The sequence below is a fragment of the Maylandia zebra genome, linkage group LG12 (assembly GCF_041146795.1).
Source record: "Maylandia zebra isolate NMK-2024a linkage group LG12, Mzebra_GT3a, whole genome shotgun sequence".
Lineage (NCBI taxonomy): Eukaryota > Metazoa > Chordata > Actinopteri > Cichliformes > Cichlidae > Maylandia > Maylandia zebra.
In genome coordinates, this window is record NC_135178.1 from 38,772,118 (window position 1) to 38,786,527 (window position 14,410).

Genomic DNA, 14,410 nt, shown 5'->3' on the forward strand with positions numbered 1-14,410 from the left:
CTGGACTGGACTGTGCTGGACTGGGCTGCAATAATAGCAATAATATAGATATGTGAGTATATTACAGAAATGGGTCTATTATGGTATGTTATAATGTACACGGTATGAAGTATGTTGTGAATATTCTATAACTATAAGTATGTACAGGCTGTAGTGAGTACAAGCTATGTACAGGATATAAATATGAAAAACTATACAGAATATGAAATAAATAACTTTACAGGAATCTGAGTGTTACGTCCCCACATAAAAGTCTAGGCGATGAGGGTGGGGGACAGTAACAGTTAGATCCAGGTGGAATGAAAAGAACGCCAGGCAGAGGTATTTAATATAAAATAGATCTTTATTGTAGGCAAACACCTCAATAATCATATAAATGGCAACAACAAAAGGAGACAGCACCGCTGCTTTAATGAGAAATCAGGGAGATCAACCCAAAGTGGTAATGACCACTTCAACAAAGAAAGCAACAATAAGAGAGACTGAGGAGGAGCTTCTTCCCGCAGGCGATACGGTCTCTCAATCACACCACCACACAGTACTGACCCACACATACAGTTCTTACACACACACTGGACTTTCTGGACTTTGTTTTTGCACAACACTGGTCACTATATTCTTCATTTCCGGTTAATACTTGTACAGCTGCTGTTATTGTGTATATATTTATTTATATTTCTTCATACATTCTTATATAGTTCTATATTGTGTATTTTGTTGTACAGTTATTTTATTTTCAACTTTAATTTATATATTTTATCTTATTCTTCCCAGTTAAATTTACCCTTCATTCTAATTTGTGTTGTACAGTTATTTCATTTTTAACCTTAATTTATATTTTATTCCTTCCTAGTTAAATTTACCCTTTTTAATTTTTCATATTTATTTCCTTTCTTATTCATAGCCTTTTCCTTTTTTGTTCTCTTTAGGTCACGAGCAGTTGTCCAAGCATTTCACTACATATCGTACTGTGTATGACTGTGTACGTGACAAATAAAATTTGAATTTGAATTTGAATTTGAATTTAAGGCTTCAACAGAAAGAGACAGCAACGCTGCTAGCAAACAATATCCAGGCAGGCCACACAAACTAATGAAGGCCGCCGTCACTCATGGGCAATCACTGCTCAGTTAAGCACTACTCACAAAGAGCCACACGCAGCAGGCTGTTCCACACCTAAGCCAGTAGCACACTCTGACCAGCACAGAGGAAATCCACCAGAAACCTCTCCCTCCTCTTCCACACTGCTCTTCTCCAGCTTATATCACCCCTAAGGGTAATTGGTTGTAACGAGAGCAGATGAGCAGCAGGTGTGACCTAAGGAGAAGGCAGGGGCAGAGAGAGACAAGGGGAGGGGCCAGAACGAAGGAGGAGGAGAGGGAGAAGACAACACCACGCCCACACATTCCCACAGCCTCCCAGGATGTAACACTGAGATATACAGCTATACAGAAATGGGAACTATGCAAGTTGTAAACAGTTGTAGGGTTAAAGATTATCAAATGTACAGAATGATTATTTACACAGAGCTATACAGTAGTGCAGTTAAGATAAGTGAGGGTGTAGATAGTTTCTACAGAGGCTATATAAAGTGCTAGTGGTTGTGAGTGGTGGTTCAGTCCATGTTATTATTGTGTGTTTGAGGGTACAGTTGTCCATTGTGGGTGTGTGTATGTTCAGTCCATGAGTTTAACGTGGGTCAGATGTCAGGAGGCAGAGTTCAGGAGTCTGACAGCTGTGGGGAAGAAGCTGTTCTGGTACCTGGTGGTCTTAGTCCGGAGGCTCCTGTGGCGCCTCCCAGAGGGCAGGAGGGTGAAGAGTCCATGTGATGGGTGACTGGGGTCTCTGATGATTTTCCCAGCCCTTTTCAGACACCGCTTCCTGTAGATGTCTTTTATGGCAGGAAGTGGTGCTCCGGCGATGCGCTGGGCAATTTTCACGACCCTCTGCAACGCCTTCCGGTCCGAGGCAGAGCAGTTCCCGTACCAGACTGTTATACAGTTGGTCAGGATGCTCTCGATGGTGCAGCGATAGAAGTTCACCAGGATGTCTGAGGACAGGTGGTTCTTCCTCAGAGTCCTCAAGAAGAAGAGGCGCTGGTGAGCCTTCTTGACCAGCTTGGAGCAGTTGGTCGTCCAGGTGAGATCCTCGGAGATGTGGACTCCCAGGAACTTGAAGCTGCTCACACGCTCCACAGCCGTCCCCTTAATGTGGATGGGTGGATGCGGGTCAGCATTCCTCCTGTAGTCCACGATGAGCTCCTTGGTCTTCTCGGTGTTGAGCAGCAGGTTGTTTGTGTCGCACCACTCAGCCAGACGATCCACCTCCTCCCTGTAGGCGGCCTCATCGTTGTCACTGATGAGGCCAATCACCGTGGTGTCATCTGCAAACTTAATGATGGTGTTGGAACCATCAGCAGGTCTGCAGTCGTGGGTGAAGAGGGAGTAGAGGAAAGGGCTCATCACACAGCCTTGTGGTACACCGGTGTTCATTGTGATGGTAGATGAGCAGCGGTTATCCAGCCGGACATGTTGGGGGCGGTTGGTCAGGAAGTCCAGTAACCATTTGCAGATGAGGGAACTGATGCCCAGGTCTGTCAGTTTCCTGATGAGTTGTGAGGGGTGGATTGTATTGAATGCTGAACTGAAGTCTATAAACAGCATTCTGGCGTAGGTGTTGTTGTCGTCCAGGTGTGAGAGGACAGAGTGCAGCGTGATGGAGACTGCATCCTCTGTGCTCCTGTTCCGGCGGTATGCGAATTGGTGGGGGTCCAGGGTGGGGGGGAGACAGGATTTGAAGTGTGCTAGGACCAGCTGCTCTAAGCACTTAGTGATGATGGGGGTGAGGGCTACTGGGCGGTAGTCATTGAGGCTAGATGGGTTGGAGTTTTTGGGTATCGGGACGATGGAGGTGGATTTGAAGCAGGCCGGTACCACAGCGTGGGCCAAGGACAGGTTGAATATGTCTGTGAGCACTCCTGCAAGCTCCCCAGAGCATGCTCTGAGAACACGCCCGGGGATGCCATCAGGGCCTGCAGCCTTGTGGACATTGATCCTGCTCAGCACCGCTCCTACATCGGTGGGGGAGAGAGTCAGAGGTTGGTGGTCTGGCGTCATGTCTGCTTTGGTTGTGGTTGTGGGGTTCCCTCGCTCAAAACGAGCATAAAAGTTGTTGAGCTCGTTGAGGAAGGAGACATCAGAGGATGCGGGGGAGGGTTTGGTGGTCCTGTAGTCTGTGATGGTCTGGAGTCCTTGCCACATGCGTCGGGGGTTGGAGTTGGAGAAGTGTTCTTCTACCTTCTTTTTGTAATGGTGTTTGGCTTTTTTGATGCCCTTCTTTAGATTAGCCCTGGCTGTGCTGCAGGCGTGTGCATCTCCTGACCTAAAGGCGGTGTTGCGGGCCTTCAGGAGGAGACGAACATCCCGGTTCATCCAAGGCTTCTGGTTGGGGTACATGGTGATCCGTTTCTGTGGTTTTGGAGATGTAATCCAGTACAGATGAGGCGTACTGGTCCAGGTCTGTGTGGGTGAACGTATTCCAGTCTGTGTTTTTAAATCTGTCCTGGAGCACTGCGTCTGTCCCCTCTGGCCACACTTTAATTGTCCTCACAGCAGGTTTCACACGTTTGCTGGACTGGACTGGACTGTGCTGAACTGGACTGTGCTGGACTGGACTGTACTGGACTGTGCTGGACTGGACTGGACTGGACTGTGCTGGACTGTGCTAGACCTGTTGGTCTGGACTGAACTCTAGACTGGTCATAATTTTAGACCTGCTGATCTTGACTCTTGGTCTCGACTTGCTGACCACAGTTCTGGACCTGCCCGTCTCGACCTTCGATTTTCTGTCTTGACCCCGGATGTGCTGGTCCTGACTCTGAACTTATTGCTCTTGAGTCAGGACTTGTTGGTCTTGACTGTGGACCCAGCAATCATGATTCTGGACCTGCTAGTCTGGATTTAGGACTGAATGGTCTTGACTCTGGACCTCCTGGCCATAATTCAAGCCCTGCTGGTCTTGACTGAGGACCAGCAGGTCTGATGTGCTGCAGCTCCTGAATGTCTCATGGTTTTCCATCACTGTGTATTGTTAGAAGATGAATGTTTTATTGTTGGAATACTTTTCTGTCTTGGTGGAGGTTTTTGGTGCTTTTTGTTTTACTTTCTACTTTTTCGTTTCTTCTATTTTTCAATCTTGAGTTGACTTTGAGTTCATTTTTTCCTCTCCTCCTCTTCCTGTCGCTCTCTCTCTTCCTGTCTGTCCGTTCACATCATCCTTTCAGTTGCTCCTCCGTCTGGTTTCTCATCGCCTCGGCTCTGACGGAGTCGGAGTCATGCAAACACATCTCAGCTGCTTCTGTGGCAGCTGTCGACCTGACTGACTGTCAAAGCGACTCTCTCTGTGCGACTGACATGCAGCAGAGCTTCGACACGAGGGAAACCGCAAGAGTTCAGGCCAACCAGCACGTAAACTGGTTTCCCTGTTTGATGAGCTTCTGCTGTAAACATCACGACACCACAGTTAAAGGATTCAGTAAACACGCATCGCCAAATTTAAAATACATGTGCAGGATTTAATAAGTACAGAAACTTCAATTCAAGTCAATTTTATTTACACAGCAGTCGCCTCAAGGCGCTTTATGTTGTAAGGCAGACCCTACGATAATAAAACGATGCTTGTAACCTCCTTAGCTTCCCTGTGGTGTGGACACCAGCGCTGAGAGGTGGTCCAGCTGCTCGTTCATGAGAAGGCCTCAGAATTAGGAGCATGGAGGTCAACGCGGGGTCACGGGAACATGGAGTCAGCTGCCACAGAGGAGCATAAGAAACTGTTCTCCACCCAGTTAACGACGGCTAACCAGTTTGTTCAAGTCAGAGGAAAGAATCGGCAAAACGGACATCAGTAGGTTTTTTATTGTGAGGCTTCAACCTTAATCCAGCTCAGAAGTTATTAAGCTGTTTCAACATTTTTATATGCTTATGATGTAAAACGCCTGATTAGTGATGTCGAGCGAGGTCGACGCTGTTTTTAATGAGTCCTCAGGTGAGTGAGAGCGCGAGTCTGCGTTTTGTTCACTGACAAAACCACTTTGTCTAATACAGTGGGGCAAAAAAGTATTTAGTCAGCCACCGATTGTGCAAGTTCCCCCACTTAAAATGATGACAGAGGTCAGTAATTTGCACCAGAGGTGCACTTCAACTGTGAGAGACAGAATGTGAAAAAAAAATCCATGAATCCACATGGTAGGATTTGTAAAGAATTTATTCGTAAATCAGGGTGGAAAATAAGTATTTGGTCACCTCAAACAAGGAAAATCTCTGGCTCTCACAGACCTGTAACGTCTTCTGTAAGAAGCTTTTCTGTCCCCCACTCGTTACCTGTATGAATGGCACCTGTTTGAACTCATCATCTGTATAAAAGACACCTGTCCACAGCCTCAAACAGTCAGACTCCAAACTCCGCCATGGCCAAGACCAAAGAGCTTTCGAAGGACACCAGGAAAAGTATTGTAGACCTGCACCAGACTGGGAAGAGTGAATCTACAATAGGCAAGCAGCTTGGTGTGAAAAAATCAACTGTGGGAGCAATCATCAGAAAATGGAAGACATACAAGACCACTGATAATCTCCCTCGATCTGGGGCTCCACGCAAGATCTCATCCCGTGGGGTCAAAATGATCATGAGAACGGTGAGCAAAGATCCCAGAACCACACGGGGGGACCTGGTGAATGACCTGCAGAGAGTTGGGACCAAAGTAACAAAGGTCACCATCAGTAACACACTACAACGGCAGGGAATCAAATCCCGCAGTGCCAGACGTGTTCCGCTGCTGAAGCCAGTGCATGTCCAGGCCCGTCTGAAGTTTGCCAGAGAGCACATGGATGATACAGCAGAGGATTGGGAGAATGTCATGTGGTCAGATGAAACCAAAGTAGAACTTTTTGGTATAAACTCAACTCGTCGTGTTTGGAGGAAGAAGAATACTGAGTTGCATCCCAAGAACACCATACCTACTGTGAAGCATGGGGGTGGAAACATCATGCTATGGGGCTGTTTTTCTGCCAAGGGGACAGGACGACTGATCCGTGTTAAGGACAGAATGAATGGGGCCATGTATCGTGAGATTTTGAGCCAAAACCTCCTTCCATCAGTGAGAACTTTGAAGATGAAACGAGGCTGGGTCTTCCAACATGACAATGATCCAAAACACACCGCCCGGGCAACAAAGGAGTGGCTCCGTAAGAAGCATTTGAAAGTCCTGGAGTGGCCTAGCCAGTCTCCAGACCTCAACCCCATAGAAAATCTGTGGCGGGAGTTGAAAGTCCGTGTTGCTCGGCGACAGCCCCAAAACATCACTGCTCTCGAGAAGATCTGCATGGAGGAATGGGCCAAAATACCAGCTACTGTGTGTGCAAACCTGGTAAAGACCTATAGTAAACGTTTGACCTCTGTTATTGCCAACAAAGGTTATGTTACAAAGTATTGAGTTGTATTTTTGTTATTGACCAAATACTTATTTTCCACCCTGATTTACCAATAAATTCTTTACAAATCCTACCATGTGGATTCATGGATTTTTTTTTCACATTCTGTCTCTCACAGTTGAAGTGTACCTCTGGTGCAAATTACTGACCTCTGTCATCATTTTAGGTGGGGGAACTTGCACAATCGGTGGCTGACTAAATACTTTTTTGCCCCACTGTATTAGACAAAGTGGTTTTGCGGGCGGGTAGAGAGAGTCAGTAAACCATCCTTCTGCTGGTTGCGATGAATCGTCCCGCTGTGGTGCTGTGATGTTTACAGCAACTCGAAAGCAGCAAATGAAGATGGAGGCAGGAAGTAAGAAGCAGTAAAAGAAAAGGAGGATTTGTTTGTTAATGACAAAGCAGCAACGGCTCTGGGTCGGCATGTTTATATTTCTCAAAGCGTGAACACTTCATATTTTTCTACGGTTCAAAATAAGAAATGCAGAAAGAGACAGAAGAAATCCTCCAGAGTGCAGATGAGACTTTAGAAAAGTTTCAATGTGACTTTGTGTCTCTCAGTTTGAGTCAAACACCTTCATGAATATTGGAGGAGAGACTTTTTTAAGTGGGAGATGCATGAATATTACAGCACATTAGCTAAAGTCGGTGAACCGAGCGGCGGCGGCTGTCATGTGTTGTTCCTGCTTTAAATATCCGGCTTTAACAAAGCATGTAATACCCACCAGCACCAACAACCTGCTGTACGCCACACACATTTCAAAATAAAAGCCTGTAGCCAAGCACTTTAATTTGAAGTATATACATTCTTCCTACGTTGCACCAGATTACTTCTAATTAGGCGATTTGGTAAACATTAAGCTGCAGCCAAACTTACACATGTTTCCATGTGAGATACTGACAGACGACATAATACGATAAAAAAGAAAATAATCAACGAGCTCACATTAAACCCAGCACTGTTGTCGGAGGGAAGAGACGATGGATCGTATTTGGTTCAGGACGTCAAGTTTTCTCTTCTTATCATTGTTGATGAAAGTAGGTGAACATGAAGAATCCAAGAAAAAACTGTTTAAACAGCCTGTTTGACCTGATTGGTTAATGACACGCAGGCTTTCAATGGAAACCAGGAAGAATCGCTTCCCTAACCTACAGATCCCGGACATGTGACCAAGAGGGAGTGACACACACGCGCACACACACACCATCCAACAAATCAGTGCGTTGTCATTGATCATGTTGTGTCTGATAGTGTTTGATGGTGAAGCCAGTGAACAGCAGTGATCTCCGACACGTCCTCGGTCAGAGGGAACTCGAACTGACAGGTGGACACCAGCTGTGGCTCACAGCACGCTGACAGCCCACACTCACTATCCTGTTGTTAAAAGTGATGACGTGTGAACAAACTACTCTGCGTTTATTAAGGCTGTAGTGTTTTTAACATATCTTGTTCTATTTAATCTCAACAAGCCCCTAAAAACAGTCAGTGATCACTGTGTCGCTAGCAATCACGTAGCACATCATTATATAGCAGCTAGCCCAACTTCATTAACTCTACAAACGTCACTGATGTTTAGTTTCCTGTCTTCATTTATGTTGAAGTGACAGCAGAGCTGTACGTTTGAATTCTCTGAAATCTCTCAGAACATGCTATATCATGTTTCGGTGGAAGCTAGCGAGCTAACTTCCTGCTAACTTCTAACTGAATTGAATAAATCCTGTTTTCATGGATGCCTGTATGTTAAACTTAATTGTTACACCTGGTAAAGCAGCAACGCTGATCGTTTTATTAAAGATGAAGGAATTTAGACAGTTTTTAACTCAGTGATGCTGCAGTGTTCGTTTGACTTTGGGACCTGAAGCAGAGTTTGGACCTGGAAACAGCTGATGGCATCAGACTAAAAGACCGGATAGGCTTAAAGTGAAAATGTGATTCACACATATCTGTTTATAGCTGAGTGCTGATATTATTCAAATATGTTAGTTTGTGCAGAAATATTTATTACATTTCATTTCTTTATTAATTTCACACATGGTTCAACAGTGTTTCGTTTCCTACATACAGAACCTCCTTCCCATTAATATGACACAGCACCCGTGGGTGAAAAGGAGCAGCAAGAAGAATAAACTCTTGTTAGCGCCTGCCCCCTATCTGCAATCCAATTATTCTTACAAGAAGGCGCCAACAACCCCTAAAAAACCCTCTAACATGTATTTTTATGTAACAATGCAAAACTAAACAACAAATCAGTATAATCACAATATGCAGCATTAAATGGCAATGAAATGTTTTCCTTCCACATTTAGCCCAAATTACTTTCATGTTCTTCATATTGATTTATCCTGTTAAGTATGTAACACTTTTAAAACGGTGCATCTTGAGATTATCTTCAAGAGATTCTTAGACCTTTAACTGTCGGACACATTTGCCTTTGTGTGGTTTTAGCAAACTGATGCTTAAAGTCAAACTTCCTTCTACTGTCCCCACTTCCTGAACACAATACAAACAAACTTTGTAACTTAAGAGGTAATGTGTTATTTCTTGCCTTGCACATGAATAATAATGTCTGTAATTTCACTAAGTCTTCAAATTTCAACAATTTCGATTTTATAAACAGATTATTTGTTTGTTCTCTATATTTAACATTATGAACCATTCGTACCACTTTCTTCTGTAACAAGTATAGAGCATTTATTTTAGTCGCATATGAATTCCCCCACACCTCAGCACAATAACTGAGATAGGGGGAAATTAGTGCGAAATATAAAATACGCATTGCCTTATCTAGTATATCTCTGACATTACCCAGAAATATTTTTAACCATCTTTTTTCTAACATGTTCAATATGAGATTTCCATTTTAATTTATCGTCCAATACTACCCCCAAAAACACAAACAGTAGCAGAAACACGCTGGCCGTTATGGGGAGGAGTCTAAATGTCGTGTTTCTGATATCTTTTGGCTGCCTACAACATGTTTGTCCCAGAGCAGCCACCGTAGCTAGGATTATGCACTGGATTAGAAGGATTAGAAACAGAACTCAGCTGACTGCTACTGACGTCTAGTGGTGAGGTTTTCCACACTGTACTTTTAATCTTGGAAAAGATTTTCCGTACGTGGGATCTGATCCTCTGTCTTATCTTTGGAGCGCCTTTACTCTGTGACATTGAAACTTTCGTTGCTTTGTATTTTGGAGGTTGGGTTGTATTTTGCAGTTGTGGGTCTGAAGCTGTGATTCTCCGTGCAGCGGACTGGGCTCAGGTGTAAAACAGTAACAAACCTGGACGTGTCATTAGGTGTGTGCAGGTCGGTTGAAGCGCTCTCAGAGCGAGGCTGTGCTGTTCGGGGACTTTGCGCACGGATGTAAATTTAATGAGATTAACATTTGGAGCGGATCGAGTCGAGGACTAATGGGACGCGCCGCCGCCACAGCGGATTAACATCACAGGAAGTTTGCAGAGAGGGAAGTCTGAGTGTGGATAAAATGAGACCGAGCTGGGTTTGTGGTGAGGTTCAGGCTTAGCTCTTCATCCTGAGGAGCCGAAGCGACGAGTGCTTGATCACGGCTGAGCTGTGAAGTTCGACAGGCTTCTGAGTCAAAGCGTCTCTTTGTTCTCTAAAAATAAAGCGTCTGCGTTCACGCCTGCAGGCAGGCTTCAGGAGCGATTTTACACGTCAGACTAAATATAGCGAGCCGGTCACGGCTCCGCAACAGCCGTTATAATTAGCACCTGTTCTTTAATCACAGCTCAAAATCACAGCCTTCATGCATGAGCCTCCGCTGTCTATGTTCTACTGAAAGCACTAACGATGATGTCATTACTGATATCAGGGAGGAAGCGTCTACGGGTCATTCTAGGACTGCAGGACAGTTTAACGTACAGGAACAGATGCTTTATTACATCCCGATCTTTGTTCAGAAAAAACAACATGAAACATGATGAAACGGAGAAAGTCATCGCTTAATTAAAAGTACACAGCAGCGGGGTTCAGGAAATGAGAATTGGACTCATTTTCAAACCTCTGTATGTCTGAAACCATGCAGTGCAGGCATTCTGCTCCTCAGCAGGCTTCCAGAAACTGGCCAATCAGGAACAAATGTGCTTTTTAGGAGCAGGGGGTTTGAAGAGGTTAAGGGGAAACAGCTGATTAATACGTGTTTATACCTTTAGATAAAACCAGAAGGTTATAGTTTATCTCAGGGTGAGTGGTTTCCTCTTCATTCAGGGAGTTTTGGGCGATAATGGCCATCCTACGGTTGATATCCTGACATCACTGCTTAGAAAACAAATCACTCCATTTCATTTTGTTAAAACTTACACCTTCAGCACAGCAGTGCTTAGAAACCTCATCCAGATGTTACTGGTTAACACGTGCCGCTGTTGTCCACACACCAGGGGGCGCTGCACGCTGAGGTTATTATTAAAAAGAAGAAAAGTCCGAACTGGACGCAGGTCGACAGACCGCTGGGCAGACTGCGATGTGTTTGCGTCCGACTCCTGCAGAAGAAATCAATCATTTATTGGATGCTTTGCTACCCCCCCCCCCCCCCCCCCTCCCATTTTTCTGACTGTCTATAATCTTCTTCTGTGTCTGCATATTTTCTCTGTGCACATTACCCATCAGACTAAAAACAGGAACTATGAAAACCTCGACCAACAGAACTTTGACTTCAGGAGAACACCCAAGGTATAAACTTGCATGGTCAAATGATGCACGCCGCCCAACCAATCTCTGAGCTCGCCCAGTAGTAGCCAAACACCAGTCAGCCCCGCCCGCCCAGAATCCAACCCGGCTCCAGAGATAGACTCTTATCCTGGTGGCACGTCTTTTCTCCACCATCTCTTTTCTTTCTTTTGATTTTTCATGATTCCTGCACATCGGGAATGGGTTTACACTCGCAGGAGAGACGCCCTTCCTCTTCCTCCCCCCTCCTCATCCCCCTCCCCGAGTTTTTCCTTGTGAAGGGTTGCATGTGGCCAGGCTGACGCGTGGCTCTGTCTGCAGATTATCGAGGAACACCGCACACCAGGATCCTCTCACTCCTCTTTTCTTTTTCTTTTTGGAAATGAATCACTTCTCCTCCCCGCCTCCCCTCCTCTTCCTCCCCTCCTCCCCCCCCTCCACTTGAATCTTTTTTTTTTTTTTTTTTAGTTTGCAGTTGCATCAGTGCGCTCTAACATGCACGTTCCCGATTGGTTGGTTGGTTGGAGTCTTGAAAGCGCCTCAGCTTGCATGTGCCACCACACCACGCACAACTTTTTGCCCCTCCTTCTTTGTATTCCAGCTTCGACTTTGAGTTTTCTTTAGTTCAGCAGATCTTGAACACTTTTTGTCTCCATTTTTTGCTCCCGTCCCTCCTCCCCTCCTCCTCCTCCGGTGGTAGCGTGGGTGAGAGGAAGCATGGTCAAGGTTGGGGTTGTGGGTGGTTGGGGAGGGGTTGTGGATGTGGAGCTAACGATGGCTGTCCTGCGATGTGTTCTGTGGTGTTTTGTTCTGCCGTGTTTCTCACTGTCCCTCGGTGTTACCGTCCGTCCACTGTGTCCATCTGGTGGTCCTCCAGGCTGAGAAGGTGCTGCTGTTCAGCCAGGACACCAACATTACCGCCCTGCTGCTGGAGGCGAAAGACCTGGAGGCCCGAGTCATCATCCTCTCTGCCAGGTTTGTGTGGTTTCCATGATGGTTTCTGATTGGATGATGTTGTGGTTTCCACAGTTAGGCTGTATCAGGGTTAGGACACTGGTCACAGTTTAAGTTGTTCTTGCCATGACTTTGCAGGAACTTTGTGACTAAGCCATCAGCAAGTGTTGGACTGAATCTGTGTATCCCCAACAGGTAAAAGTAGCACCTGCAAATGTTGTGTAAAAAGATCCATGTAAACGCGAGTAGGACGTACAAGGTCTAAAGATTAGCCCTTAGTCTGATACAACGACAATCAGCCTCTATCGTCTGATGAAAGTCAGACTCTTCTGCACAAAACACCAGCAGCGATTCCAAAACTGAACAAGGCCAAAGTCTGAAGGCCACGGCCCAAGCTTCAGCTCATCGTGAGGTGCTAAGATAAGATAAGATAAGATAAGATAACTCTTTATTGTCATTGCACAGTCATACATAGTACAGTAGTACAATGAAATTGGAAAACTGTCCTACGTCGGCACTACATATAACACAACACGACACGATACGACACATCACAACGCAACACAAACAACACAACACAGTATATTAACTTAGTAATAAAAAAAGAAGAAGAAGTGTCAGGTCAGCTGTTAGCATTGATCAGGGCTGTTGTCCTGTTGTAAAAACTGTCCTTGAGTCTGGTTGTTCGGGACCTCAGCAGCCTGAACCTCCTGCCAGACGGCAGCAGCTTAAACACCCGGTGTCCTGGGTAGTTGTTGGTTATGGACCTGACGTTGGAGAGGAAAATACTCAGAGGCGGTAGCTTAAATGGCTGTTTCTTTAGCCGTGCTAGTGGGCCCGCCCTGCAGCCACGCTTTTGCCTCCTTTGTTTAATAATAATAATAATAATAATAATACATTTTATTTAAAAATAGCGCCTTTCAAAGCACCCAAGGACACTGTACAACAGATAAAAACACAAAAACTGGAAAACGTTTACGTTTCCTCTTTGTCTTGCCGCTGGGAAGAACCAACCACGGAGACCCTGGAGCTCTTATTATGTCCTCGGGAATGCTGTGAAAGTGGTGGTCAGTCGATGTACTGAGCTGCAGTGTTTCTGGTGCTGTGGTGCAGAAAAACTGACTGCACTGAGGTGAAATCAGCCAAACCTTCATCAGGTCTTTAAAGAGACGTTTGGAGCTCGAACAGAAGAAGTCAGACTGTGCGTCCACAGGCGTGTTTGATATGTTGCTTTCCAGAGTGTTGCCAGGTGATTGATGACTGGTTCTTTGACCTGTTTGTGTCAGCCACAGGTGAGTGCTTACCTGCTGTGTGTTTGTGTGTTTGCAGTGAAGACGAAGCTGCGCTCGTGTACAAAGCCGCCCGGCAGCTCAACATGACCGGCTCCGGTTACGTCTGGCTGGTTGGAGAGCGGGAGATGACCGGCAAAGCTCTGAGTGAAGCTCCAGACGGTACGTCCGTCTCTCACCTGCTCTTCCTCCTTTCTTCCTCTCTGTCTGTCTGCAGCTCTTCTTCCATCCAACTGACAGCAAAGCTCGAACAGAAGGAAAATTCACAAGAAAGCAGTCACCTGTCACCTGCAGAGAGGAAATAGATCAAACTGCTCTTTCTTTGTTCCTGTCATCATCAGTCGGACATATTTAACCAAATACCAAATGCTGCTTCAGTTCACGAAAAATCAGACCTCTGACAGTTAAACACGGTCCAACTTCTCAATAAAAGTTCACTACACCCACTACACCATCATATAGGATCAGGATCAGATCACATCATCAGTTAACAACTAGATCCTTCCATCCATTTTCTTCTGCTTGTCTGGGATCACGGGGCAAGGTGTTCTTGGGCCAGCCCAGAGATGGAGTCTCTCCAGTGGGCCTCCTCCCCGTGGGTAATGCCCATGTGAACGGAGGCATCCTTGTTAGATACCCGAACCACCTCAGCTGCCTCCTTTCAATGTGGAGGAACATTGGCTCTACTCTGAGCCCCCCTCGAACGATGGCACTCCTCACCCTGTCTGTAAGGGGGAGGCCTGCCATTCGAGCTCATTCGACAATCGACAGTTTTGCTTTTACAGCCAACTCATGAACAAGACCCGAGGTGCTTGGGGCAGTAACTCGCCTCTTACTCCACCCTTTTCCAGCTGAGGACAATGGCCTCAGACTTGGAGGCAATGATTCTCATTCCCACAGTTTGACACTCGGCTGTGAATCCACCACCTGATGACCCAACAGAACCACATCATCTGTAAAAAGCAGAGACGAGATTCTGAGACCTCCAAAGTAA

At 45.7% G+C, this 14,410-nt stretch overlaps 1 protein-coding gene across 8 annotated transcripts in view; it reads left to right on the top strand.

The window, feature by feature from the left end:
* The window catches only part of grin1b (glutamate receptor, ionotropic, N-methyl D-aspartate 1b), a 72,444-nt gene that overhangs the window by 14,541 nt on the left and 43,493 nt on the right, over nucleotides 1–14,410 (top strand). For 6 of the 8 annotated variants that reach the window (XR_003024720.2, XR_003024722.2, XR_003024723.2 and 3 more), the window contains 3 exons: nucleotides 11,114–11,176; nucleotides 12,051–12,148; nucleotides 13,457–13,578. Coding sequence is in view for 4 of the 8 variants with exons in the window: in XM_023153637.3 (XP_023009405.2) it covers nucleotides 11,114–11,176; nucleotides 12,051–12,148; nucleotides 13,457–13,578 (283 nt within the window). In the remaining 4 variants the exon portion in view is untranslated. The remainder of the gene's footprint in view (nucleotides 1–11,113; nucleotides 11,177–12,050; nucleotides 12,149–13,456; nucleotides 13,579–14,410) is intronic. The other 2 variants (XR_003024721.2, XM_076891263.1) reach the window with 1 other exon arrangement.